The 13,679-nt window shown below is 35.3% G+C and overlaps 1 protein-coding gene across 1 annotated transcript in view; it reads right to left on the bottom strand.

Moving 5' to 3' along the window:
* Positions 1–13,679, bottom strand: part of SLC27A6 (solute carrier family 27 member 6) — a 37,993-nt gene that overhangs the window by 20,215 nt on the left and 4,099 nt on the right. The window contains exons 2-4 of the mRNA XM_018085931.1: positions 8,360–8,566; positions 6,441–6,599; positions 5,313–5,437 (exon numbers count right to left, since the gene is read on the bottom strand). Of these exons, the coding sequence (XP_017941420.1) occupies positions 5,313–5,437; positions 6,441–6,599; positions 8,360–8,566 (491 nt within the window). The remainder of the gene's footprint in view (positions 1–5,312; positions 5,438–6,440; positions 6,600–8,359; positions 8,567–13,679) is intronic.

The following is a 13,679-nucleotide window of genomic DNA, read 5'->3' as shown; positions in this document are numbered from 1 at the left end:
TATTGCCCCTGGAGCACACTAGTCAAAACAAATTACACAAAACTTTTCAAAGGTCAATTCAGAGAACTAAAGCGTGCACTGATTATTTCTTACATGTCATATTGCACACAGTATTCTGTGAGCAATATGAAGCTTCCCTTTGTTGAAGTATGGTTCTGATTACCAGGACATTTTCTGCATGACTCCACTAGTTTAACCCAAAAGATGAGTATCTAGGAAAAACTGGAAGGTGGAAGGAAGGAAATTGGTCAAAGCTGTGTGACCAATGAGTCTTAAAGACTCAGGAAAGTCTTGGGCCACCATGCTACAACCAGTAGTTGACATTGCATCTAGCCTTCAGGGGTGTTTTGGATAGGAAAAACTAATGCTTCCTAAGGCCGAAGAAACTCTACAAACATTACAGAAGACTTTTTCACAAAAAACATCTGAAAACCTTTACCATTATTAGGGAGAAGAATGAGAAAACAGACAGAGGATCATCATGTGGATGGAGTCCAAGAGAAGTATGCCAGTACATTTAAGTATCACTAGGGAGTAGTCAAACTAGACAGGTTTATAATCTCTTTTTAAAGCCACTTTTAAAAAACAATGCTGGTGTTGTAGTTAAGGCAGCTGAAAGCACAGACAAAGTTTGTTGGTTTTATAAGATCAATTGACCAACTGATGCAGTCTGGATTGAAGTAAATGCAAGTTTCCAAATCTCGGGTCCATTTCTAAGCTTCAATTTTGGATGTGCTGAATATGCTCTTAATTTAAAAGTTCCATTTTCTCTGACAGAATGTACAAACAGTGTTCAATTCTCATTTAAGGCACTGTTAATTCTGTAATAACTTGGATTAAGAATTATGTCTGCTTATGACATATGCAAATGGTTGCTAATTTTTTTAAGGGACAGTTTACTAGACGAATAAGTAAATTGCAAAATCCCCCCCAGTAAATTAAATTGTAATGACATGTAGAGATTATTAATGGAAGATACAGATGTGGTTGTCTGTAAATGTGTAACATTACTGGTTTGGGGTATTCAATAAAATGTTTATGCTGAAAACTTGCAATGGTGTTGACAAATTTCCACTCTACATTTTAAGAATATCAGAAAGAACGATTTCCAGTATTGAACATAATTTGAGCTAAACTTTAATGGGGAATAAAATGTGATTTCAAGTCAAACCTCCATTGTAGAGAAGCGCAGGCTAACTAATTTTTCCTTGTCTGTGTGACTGTCAAATATTCTTCCTTCAAAGAAGCCTGTTTCTGGGTGACAGATAGTGCTATCCAACATGCATAAACCCCATTCTTACACTCCTTCCCACAACACTTGAGTCAACTGCAGGAAAACAAATGTTCATTCTGTTTCCTTATCCCGGTAGCACTGCGTTCCTCGTAGTAATTCCCTGGGAATTACTATTGTTCTAACACAGAAGAGTTTTAACAAAATAAATCCTTAAGCATCTTTTCTAAAGTCACTTCAGAGAGCTTAATCCCATCCAAAGAACCCTTGGCCGAACTGTATCTAGTAGAGAGACTGCCTTGCTTCAGCTTATAAAAACTTAGTCTGAAAGCTGATATATGCGGTCTTATACTCTCGAGGTTACCCCAGGGAAATAGAAAATGTTACTGATGACGAAGGATAACACTGGCTCAGTTCCAAGTGGACATAAAGCAGGACGAATGCTGGGTGGGAAATTCTAAGCAATGATATAATTATTTGTGAAATCGACTTTGTATACAAGGAGAAGCGCACTCCGGTTTTAAACAGAGAGTTAACCCAGAAAAGAAGGAAAGAGATGCTGAATTACCATTTCTATCTGTCCAAAAGCTTCAGGATGTAATGCATTATTTAAATAGATCATGACATAAAATTTGAAATATATCTGCAAGTGCCTTTAGAAGATTTTGTTTACACTTGAAATGTTAAATTTTAAATTAGGTGCAAGCCTCTGAGGAAAATATATCCGCAGATTAGTAGAGAAGTATTTCCAAGGCTTTTGCTGAGAGAGGATATAGGGAGCTCTGCTATGCCATACTTCTGTAATTTTTTTAATCATGTTTAATAGAGACTTTGAGCAATGTCATCCAGCAAGACCAAGTTATTCATTTTCTGAATATTCTTTTTCACTGGAGTAGTCATGCTAGTATGTTAGAGCGGAACTCATTTTGTAGCTACTTATGGCTATTAGCCATCAATGCTGGTTCTTGTACTTTCACTATAATCACAATACTGCAGAAGAAGAGTTTGGATGAGGGCAGGCATGAGGATTACTCACTTAGGAGCCCAGCAAAATCTATAAAGGTCACATAATGCAATGTCTTTGTACTTGTACTTAAAGAAGAAAGACAACTTCCTTTTCTAACAAATGGTCTTTCCAGACATCAGATTACTAAACCAAACTGCATGCAGAGCAGCTTCAGAAAAATTCTACTGCAAGAGTGTTCAAGAGCTGTTACAGATGTGAGTGGGAGGCAGAATGATCAAACAAGACAAAACCAATAACGAAGCTCAGCCAGGAGTCTATATGCTACCACACAGACTTGCCCAAAGTTTAATTCAAAATCTACGAAATAAGAAGCCACAGTCTGGACTCCAGCTGTAAGAAATATACTATTTATTTCAAGTTTAGTGTTAAAAAAACAAATAAGGAACATAGGGTAATTGCTATGGTTTAATCTATGTTGATTAGAAGGGCTTTATAGTGCTCGAACCATGAGAACGCTGCCCACATTTTCACAGAACTTTAGAACTTGTACTTGTCATATCTTTCTCGTGCTGCTAGCCTATACAGTACTTCTACATTAATGAGACTTAAAGAGAGAATCCAACTTGGCAAATTATTTTACCTACTTGAAAACTAAGAATGGACTGCACAACATATTTTACAACCTTCTACTTATTTGTGTGAACATATTTCTCTTCCAGATTTACCATGACAAATACTTACTATTTTTCTTCAAGTATCTAGCTCTTAAACGGATTCATGTTATAATTTTAATTTTTCTTGAGAAGGTTTAGCAAGCTAGCAAACCAAAAAAAAAAAAAAACAAACCTGTAGCCTCACAGAAGAAAGAGTTTGAACATGCCAGCTCCTAGGAAGTACGCACATAAAATCACAAATAGAATAGTTATATAGTTAATAGAGAGTTAATGACTGTATAACCACAGTATGTAGTATATAAATAGTTAATGATGGTATAAATAACTTTATTGGAAAAAACTTAAAACTGCTTTAACTTCATGATGGCTTGGTAAGGATTTAAAAACAAGAGATTTTGTTTCAGAAATGAAGTATATTAATCTATCATTCTTGCTTTAAGATACTGAACAGGATAAATAGGAGTGCAAAAACAAAAACACATGTCTCTCATATGTCTTGATTTTCCTTATGGCCTTTAACTTGATCTTTTGTTATCCTGTAATTTTTTGTTTATATTACTATAAAGTTCAAAAACCAAAACAAACAAAAATAAAATAATTAAATAATAATAACAATAATAATAAAAAGCCACCACAAAAAAACCCATAACCACAGCATAACAAAAAAACCCCACAACAACAACTAAAAAAACCCAGAGAATGAAAGGTATTACTATCCTGGTTTTCCACTGCAGTCAGTGGTGGTCACTGAGACATTAGCCATGCTCTCTTTAATTCAAGAACTTCCACTTCACTGAGGCATGTGTGTACAGTGCAGTAGGGTCTATGACCCACCCCTACATTGCTTAAACATTCTTCTGAAAAATTTCCAGAGGGAAAAGAAATCCAATGACCTTTTCCATTCTTTGGTCAGCAACTTGAAATATTAATGAAAATTATTATTCTACTGGAAAACAAGACTGATTTGCATTCTCTTATTTTAGAATACTGCTTAAGGAGGATGTTATTCTGAAAAACTGTAAAATGAGGACTTGGATTAGAAAATAATTTTCAGATTAAGTAATTTGAATTACTGGCGTGTTTTCCTAAGACATGAGTCACTTTAATAAAATTCACTGAAAAGGAAATAAACCACTGATTTTTTTTTTTTTTTGAAATAACAAAATGAAATTAGGGTAGAGGCAAAGGGAGGCTGATCAATGAGGTAACAGCTGCATTGCATCTAACTTCTGTACATATTCATAAATCACTTTATGTTCTCTTAAACATTTGGTTAAATTAAGAGAGGACACGGTTCCTTTTGCTTAATGTTCTACAGGCATTTGCAGGGTGTTATTTATTTTTATCTAATATTCAAAATAAAATCTGTTTAAATAATAATTGGGTGAAGTAATTCATTAAAATGTTTAACTCGGTAGGATAATGTAAGAGGTAACATTTGGGATTTATTACTGAAAAACAACAGGACAACCCACAGCTCATAAATGGATGGAAGTTGCCAGCAAGAGGAATTTCAGTTTATACTGGATGATTAATATTTTTTGTGTATTCATTTTGACACATTCAGGATAGAAAGTCAGTTGGATTTGCTACACAACAAGTTATATTCATTCCATCTGTATTATTCTATATATCTTGAGTTAATCCCAACAAATTTTCGGCATTTGGTTTAGCCTGAACATCTTGGGCTCTCTCTATTATCAACCAGTAGGCACAGAAATATACCAGAAAATAGCCAGATCAAAAGTTAATTCAGTTAGCCTGAGTCAGCTCTACGTGGTAATTGCAACAGGTTCAGCACACTTTGTACTTGGTATCATGTCAGTAAACCATCACACCACTAGCTGCCAAGGGAAAAGAAGTATTTCAGGGAGGAAATGTCACTGTAACAAAACTGGATTTGTTGTCTAGAATAGCTTTCTCACTGGAACAAAAAGCAAACTTTTTTGCATTGGAACCAAAAGCTGCTATCCTAGACCAAATCCCTTCCAAATTTTAAAATATGATTTAGACAGTCTCAAAACATGCACATTCCACAAGGCATTCCACAGTGCTAAAACATGAACTGCAAAATGTGAGACCTCTGTTACACTCAGGTGCCAAGAAACAAAGTTTTGAAAATTCAGAAAAGACACTGGACTGTAATCCTGGTTTTCTGAATTTACCTTGTGAAACTCTGTAAAATAATATTTTTTCCCCAAATGATGCTGAATCAGTTTTTAATCTCAAAATCTTTTCTTTTAGTACATCTTCGTGATTCAAGCCGTTATTTTTATTAAGCCCCCTACAGATCCCCAAATTTTTTAAGAACATCACATAAAAAGAAGGGCAGAGGGACATTTCCAATACAATCTTGTTCCCCTTTCAACATACCCACATGAAGAACGATAAATGTACATATCACTTACAGACAAATAGCCATCACTTTGATTTCACTTACCACTGGCTGATTGCAAAGGTAACGGCAAAGTTCTCCAATGTACTGGATGACAGTCACGTTGTACTTTCTGCAGTCACTCCAAAACTGACTGGCTGAAAACTTCTTTTTCAACACACAGGTTGCACCTTTATGGAAACAGTAGAAAAGGAAATGAAGCAATTTCTCTGTGTGGCAGTTATGTTCACTGGTTCTACAAAACAGAACATTGGAGGAGCTACGAACAGCCTTGTTTAGAGAATTATGTGGTACTTAAGCTGTTTTATTTGAAACCTGGTAGACAAAGAAGGAAACCAGCCTCCTGGCTAAGACAGTAAAAAAATAGACAAGAGCTTGAACACAAGAAGAGAGCTTCTCATTGTCAGTGTTGTAACATTATTTAAAAGAGTTTAACTGAAAATACTCAGAAAATTCCGCCTGATTAACAAATCATTTGGATATCACTGAAACCTCACTTTGAAAGAAAGTATTCAGCAATGCAGATTCAGACAGAGTTAATCCATATTACAATGATCTTTCCTTTGCTCTGACTTGTCCTTGATCCGTAAGGAAACAAGAAATACTTGCCATGAAGTTCCAAAGAAATCTCTTATAAGAGAGTCATTGAGGACACATTGTCTCAGTAAAACACGTACTTTATTGTCCATGACAAAACAGTACACAAATTAAATGAAAAAGAGTTATATTTCATCTAATGGTATATGGAAAAGATGAATATGTACTCAAAATGTAATTGTCAGGTTTTTAAGTTCACAAAAATACATTTTATTTCTATTCCACTGTATAATGTTTAGTCTGTACAGATACCAATGTACTGTACACACTGTCAAAATATTGCAGATGTCCTTAACTTCATTTTTATCAAAATATAAAAGAAAGTATAAGCATTCATGACACAAATTACTCTAACTAGTTCTTCTCCATGAAGAGACCTTCTTGTAGAGATCCCTTGTTATTATAACATGCTCCCTCTCCCCAAAATAAATATATAGCTATTCCAAAAAAAAAGACTATTCATTTAATTTCAGCAAAGCATCAGTTTTCCTAGTGGCAATGAACCTAAGTGGTTTTATACACTTTTATAATAATTAATTTTATATTAACAACACAATTAAATTAAACAAGATGTACCCAGTTCAATGCATCCCCCGATGCCAAGAAGAGATGCTGCACTGTGATAAAGAGGCAGAGTAATATAAATTATGTCTTCTGCAGTAGCACCAAAAGCCCACAGTCCAGCAGCTCCTTTAAGAACCTGCATGTGACTGATGACTGCAGCCTTTGGAAGACCTGTAATAAAAACACAAAACAATGCATAAAGTTTCTCTTAAAGAGAACTCAGTTGTTTTTTTCTCCTGTGTTCAAGTCTCTAAAATCATAAAAGAATCAATTCTTTGTTCTGCAACCAAATTTTCAGCCATCTGTTTAGATGGCCACGAACAGACAACTGCTTGTTTAATATAGTATTGCATGTTTGTTCTCTACACATAAAGATAAGCCAGTTTGTAACCCCATCTGTTTACTATTTAGTTGGATGTCAAGTCAATTCAAACAGGTGGAAACACAAAGAAACTCCATGGTTTGTCTGCTATCGAATTATATAGAGCTAACAAAGTGGCAAAACTATTTACTCTGCATATGGACTTCCTTTAACATAAAGAGGCATCACACCAGATCTTGTTCAGGCATGAATCATAGTGATTGTAAGGTAAATTAGAATGATATGGGATCTACGTGAAGTAGTGGGTGCTTATCCAAAAATCGTGCATCCATATCTTCCCATTTGTTTTAGAACTCTGTTAAGACTATGTAGAACTAAAAACAAACAAACAAAAAAATCCAGTGAAAAGTCCACTCCAGTTAGGTTCTTCTTTTTGAGTTTTCTTCGTGTTCAGCCCAGCATTTTTGTTCAGCAACATGCAGACTCTCCCGCAAGGGCTTCTTGGGCTACTCGCATCCACAAATTTCAGGCTGAGTCAGGCTGATGATGAACAGTGAGAGCTGTTCAATTTTTCAAAAAAATTTAATGGTTCATAAAGTTTTCTCACCTATTCTAGCAAAGCTACTGTTTAATTACATGGTACATAGTAGAAATTCAATGTAAATTAATGTGATGCATACGAGGATTCAAAAATATATTAAATCCTACATAACTGAAATTTGAGACTTCACACAGATATTCTGAATGCAGTCATAACAACAAAAACATACTACCTGGATAATTCTGTATTATTTTTTAGCTAATTTTAACTCCTTACTTTTGACCAGCAAGCTCAACCATATTTATATTAGTGGTATTACAAACATAACCTCACCTCTTGACAATATTTATAACATCCTAATATTGTTTTTGACTGGTGTTCCTATTTACTATTTTTTCCCCAAAAAAAGCAAACAAACTGAATTACTGTTTGTATGAAGGAACCAAGCTATAAATCACATATTCATTTAAAATCTTCTTGTTGCTAAAACTGTTGTGTTCAACTGAAGGGGAAAGTCTATCTGCCCAGCTTAACAACATCGCTCTGCTTTTCAGTGATCAGGTGTTTTTAAGTCTTAGCTTCTTAGCTGCTGGAGCACTGGTTACAAATTCAGACATCTGTTTCTAAACTAAAAGGCTATAACTTAATCCTATTTTCTGTCTCTACTGTGACTTGCATAAGACATGACTTAACGAAGGAAAAACAAATGTCTTTTTGCTTGTTTCAAGATTGTTTTTTAAAATCCTAGATAAAATCTTAGGTGTTTTGGCTAGGCAGGGCTACGTGATCACAGAACAAAGCAATGTTTTACAAACAATTTAGCTGTGAAGTAATGAGAGGTAAAGCCTCTCATAGTATTCGCACAATGTGGCAGGAAAAAAAAAAAAAAAGAAGAGAAACCCATACACCACTGAATAGAGTTACTGACAAGAAACACTCTTGTTTTCTGTAATAAAGCTTCTAGACGAGAAATATGACATTCTGCTGTTAAAAGATACACTTTCAAAAAAAATCAAGTTCCTGGGTGAAAGCTGAAGGAAAACATAGACCTTTTCAGCAGACATGTACCTGTTGTTCCCGAAGTAAATATATATAAAACAGCTGATTTGAGGCTGCTGGCAGAGCATCGATTAACTGGAACAGGGTCTTCAGATGCAGCTTCTATTTTGTCTAAAAGGGTGTGCACACTTGGAAGAGTGGAGTCTTTGGTCATTATCCAGACGCTGACATCTTTTTGAAGGTTAGGAAGAATTTCCTCCAGTGTCCCAAGCAAATCTTAAAAATTACCATGAAATAATGTTACTTACATTATTTCTTCACAAAACTAGAGAAAAAAAGTATTTTTCCTTAGAGTTTTGATAGTGGAAAGAGAAATTAAAGTAGCCTCCATGGATATAAATAGATGCAATAAAATAATTATGAACTAGAATGAGAATGCAGTGAAAAAAGGGTATAATGTGCTAAAAATACTGCTGACCCCACATAGTCTAATTGTCAACTAGCCCTCAAGGCAAAATTGTGAGCCTTGATTACTAACTCCTGCTTCCCACATGATATCAGATAACCCTTAGTCATTGCTAAGACCAGAATGAAGTGTGGTTGAGCTTCAACTTCAAATAAACCATGAAGAAATCCATTAAAGATGCAAGGCAATTATATTCAAACTGGTAATTACAGTGCAGGTTTCCTTGGATGCCGTCAACAGCAATCTCCCATTATTTTTTTTCAAAAGTGCAGACAGAAGTGACTAATTTGAAAACAAATGACACACACACACAGAAACTAATTTACAATTTAGTTTACGAACATAATTTACTATATCATGCCTGAATTTCACAGAATAGAAATATGATACAGGCCCGTGGCTTATTCAGAATAATAGAGTGCTAAAGAGTGCTAATTCAGTGCTAAAGAGCCATGTGGCTATTTATGTAGCACTTTGAATGTTTTAAAAACCTTAATGAATTTGATTTTGGGCACATCAGACGATGTTATTTTCTTAAAAGATCATGTTAATTTACTGAAAGCCACTCCTTCTACTGGCCTTTATCTATATATAAATACACACTTATCTTTATAAAATAAAACCAGCAGTCTAACTAAGATTTATTTTGTTGCCTTACCAGGAAAAAAATGAGAGAGATTCCCAGATCTAAAAAAAAGGGGAAATATATAGAAAGACAAATCCTTAATACATCCACTATTTATATTTTGAAGCATTTTTATAATGTCACTTTCTCAGAAGACTGCACAGTCTTTAAAGTACTAATCTGGGAAACATGGCAAGAGTAGGAGTAACACTGCTCTCAGTAGAATTCATTTACACTTAACTGCCTTGATACATCTCAGTCAATCCAATTAATCTTGCAAATATTCCTGTGGGTACAAATTTGTGTTATTATCTCAGTTTTTATAGATGAATAAACAAATAAAGCTGACAGGTCTCACAATGTGGCTTTGCCAGAGCCAGCATTTGAAAGCCTGATGTCAACTCCAAGTTCATTTCACTAATATTAAATATGGATACCAAGAATGGAATGCATCTATTTTACAGCAGAATAACTGAAGATTTTTAAACTTTCAGAGAACTACTTTCCTAATGGCAGACTGCTGTATATATTTTAATTAATAACATAATAATCTGTATTTCTATTACAGAGGTACAGCCTACTATCATTAACTAAACATGTCTTACAAACCTAAAGCCTACAGAGGACAGGTTTTAAACATTCTAAACATTCTATGAATGTTGAACAAATAGATCTGACACAGTGCAACATTAAAATTTTTATGTTCTAACTTCCTTGTACTGCAGAATGGTTTCAAGAAGGAATCACACAAATAATTTTAAAAGTCTAAAATACAGATGATCTCCAGTTTGAATCATTGGAGCACAGTTCCCTTCTATTATACACGGCAATGAAATGAAAAAATGTGAATAAAAAATAATGTTAAAGACAATAGTATTAACTGCAGGAAACCTGATGTACTGAATGTCAAAGTTCATTGGCATATTAATTCTGTCTTGTTGTCTTATAATAGAATTACAGTATATTGTTCAACCAATAAATACGAAAATACAACAGTACTATTTCTAAACAGCTATTCATAAACTAAGTGTGACAGAATAACTATATACTTATGACCCTCTAATGTGTCTCTTAAATATATTAAGGATACTTTATGTAGGTGCAAGTTAGGCTGAGAACCTAGCAAAAGAAACACAAGTGTTAGAAGTGGCTGAACTCTCCGTTTCTGTTCTCAAAAACAGTAAAAGAATACAGCATTCTCTGTCATTCTTCATTAGTGCACTGGCTCCAGCTACAATACCAGCAAAGGTGCTCAGGACTGCTAAGAACTTCTCGGCTCTTCCAGCTTTCTGTAATTATTTGAACTAGACTTGGCTGTTTATCCTGTGTAGTGTCCTTACCAGGTAACAGAAGTGATGTACAAATATTGAGGAAAAACTGCCCAGTAAAACTCATCATGAAGAATTATTCCATGTAACTAAAGTGGACTTGTAAATGAAATTTCACCTGTCATTTAATCACAAAAGACACAGCCAAAAAAATCAAACATCAGTGAATACCATCCTGTTTAAGTACCACAGAAACCAAAGGGATCATTGCAGCATTTCCTTATTTTTGATGGCTAAATTCATTCCTTCTTTCAATTCCTTAATTGTTTTGCTTTTAGCATTTTTGAAAGTGAAGATAAAGATGTATCACCTACCAACTCCTAACTTGTCTACAGAAAATATTTTTTTTTACTGCTGCATGACATGAAATCAAAAACTTTTCTAATGTTTTAGTACTAATAAGTTCTAGATAACATGTGCACCAAGTTCTTTTTATATTTGAGTAACATGAAGTGCAAGTCTGTCAAAAAGAAGAGGACCTACCTCTTCTTTTTCTTTTTCCTCCTTTTCTTGGTTCAAAGGGAGAAAGATGGCAACTATTAATTGCAGACATGATCATTTAAGATTCAAGAATGACATGAGGACACAGCTCTCTTTTAGTAGACTGAAACATATTTACCCAAGATAGTTAAGATCAATCTTCAAATTAAACATGCACACTGTTTATTTTTTCTCTAAACATTCACTCCTAGAACCTAAGGTTTTTGTGTTTTTTTACTACTGTTGAACAATTAAATGATTACACAGCAGAATTTTTCTTCTGTGCTTAGGAATCTAGTATGTGGAACAATATGTGAACAGCTTGTAACTGAATGTTGCCTTGAAGTAAATTTCTTGGTAGATAGCAGAGAACAGCAGAAACAATAAATTATATCCTGAATAAAAAAGGCAATTTAAAACAGCTATATTCAAAGTGCCAGAAGCTGAAAGTTACTTCTGGAACACAGAGGAAACGGGGTGTCTGAAGATAACTCTCAGTTGTGCTAACATATTTCCAAACAATAATTCTAATGATAGTCAACTAACATTTTGTTCCATGAGTGTTTCGTTCCACAAAAAAGCTTCTGTGCCAGACATTGTGAAGATCTCTCTAGTCTTTGCATATCGTCCTGTTCACCTGTCAGGAAGAAACAGCCCTCTTGGAAGAACTATAATTCAATTATTTCTAGAAGTACCTGGTGTGTGCACTTTGCCATATAGGAAAGTAATTGCAGTAAAGCAATCCAGCTATTTAAACTTGTGGTTTCTCTCCAGTACTTGTTTACTTTTTATACTATGAAAGTATATTCAGGTTTTGGGTTACTTGATTTGGAAGAAATGGCTGCTTATATGAAGCATGTAAAGTTCTCTCTGTGTTAGTTACATAGTTTGTATACAAATATTCACCCTTTGCTAATTATTTGGCTCCTCTGGGACAAAAATATCTGGAATTGATCTTGAATGCTTCTCCACTTTTTTTGCTTTTCTTTTCCTCTTGCTTTTAAAGCAGTTCATTATTCAACAAAAGTTTGAAAAACTGTAACAATTTACTCACATGAATACATAACTCAGTTACATCTTTTGAGAAAGCAAGGAAAATACGCTTTCAACTAGCAACCTAGGCTTCAAGTTGCACAAAGGTTTTTTATGTTATTTTCTAGCAGAGAAACAATGCAGGCTTTTGGCAAGGACACAGTCCCACACTGATGAAAGGAATACATCAGATTATGAGATCAACTTGTACTGAACAGAAAGTTACTCAGAAAGAAAGCTGTATGAAATGGTTCTTACAAAACTTTGATGTGTGCCCTGGCTGATGTGCTCAGGAAGCTGTGGCAAGTCCAAACTCTTCCCCACACTGTCTGGCCTCGGAAAATAATTTTTACTTGTACTTGATCCCCCAAGTGACTTGTTACACTCGGCACAGCTTCTCACAAAGTCATAATAACAGAAAAGTCAGCTGTGGCTCAGGATCAGTGTTGGTATCTCGAAATGCCACCGAAAGCAGTAAAGGTAATAAAACACAAAACACCTTGTGAATCACAGTTGGCCCAGTTTTTCCACTCAAAGACCATCTGGGACAAGACATAAACCAAGAACAAGTAATCAGAGAGATATGATGTCTAACAGAGGGGGGTAAGCATGTCTCCCACAGGCCTTCTGTAGTTCCCTTGTCCTAAATGTTTAGGTCCTAATAGTTTCTTATTTCATATAGATAAGAAAAGGTGGCTTTGATGAAATCCATTCTTTTTTTCACTCAGTGACTAACATGAGAGGTGATACTTCTACTTGTATGTAACACCATATGACCTTAACTTACAAATACCAAAAAAATATTTTGTTTAGTCTCTTTCTTGAGGATGTAGACGTGCTTTTGCCTAGTTCAGCAGCAGCAGAAAGCATTGCTAGTGCCTCAAGAGTAAGGAATCCTGCCCAGGAAAATGCTGTACAGCTGGGAGATGTGCTTCTGTACAGAACTGCAAAAATCACAGGATGGCTGTGGATAGAAGGTACCTCTGGAGGTCGTCTTGGTCCAGTCCCCCCCCCCAAGCAGACCCACGTAGAGCACGCTGCCCACACGTGTCCGTGGCCATGTACACTCCCTGAACAGCCTTTGTTATCAAGACTGATACAAATCAATCTCATGGAGTTTAGAATGCAACCCTTTAACAGTTGAATCCTTGCACAGGAAGTCGTGATGGTGATGTGGGGTGTCCTACTCCAGGCTGAACTCTTCCAGGTAGGAACACGCTAGAAAAGTGCTAGCAAATAAATTCCACTTGTGCATTTCTGACGGGTCACTAGATTGTAAGTGTTGTTTAATAGCATTTCTGTCACTCTGCAGTAAAGACAACGATACAAAAGACACAATGTAATTCCTTCTTCAAGCAAGACTTCAATCAATAGAAATAGTCCCCAGAAAGGACCCAGTGCCTCAAAAGGTGTCTTCTTTTTAAGCAGCCCCTTACTCCTCTGTTTAAGCAGCAGTTT

This window comes from Manacus vitellinus, unplaced genomic scaffold (assembly GCF_001715985.3).
Source record: "Manacus vitellinus isolate BGI_N305 unplaced genomic scaffold, ASM171598v3 scaffold_9_pilon, whole genome shotgun sequence".
NCBI classification, from domain to species: Eukaryota; Metazoa; Chordata; class Aves; order Passeriformes; family Pipridae; genus Manacus; species Manacus vitellinus.
The sequence above is the reverse complement of the archived record's forward strand: the minus strand, read 5'-3'. Positions and strand labels throughout refer to the sequence as shown.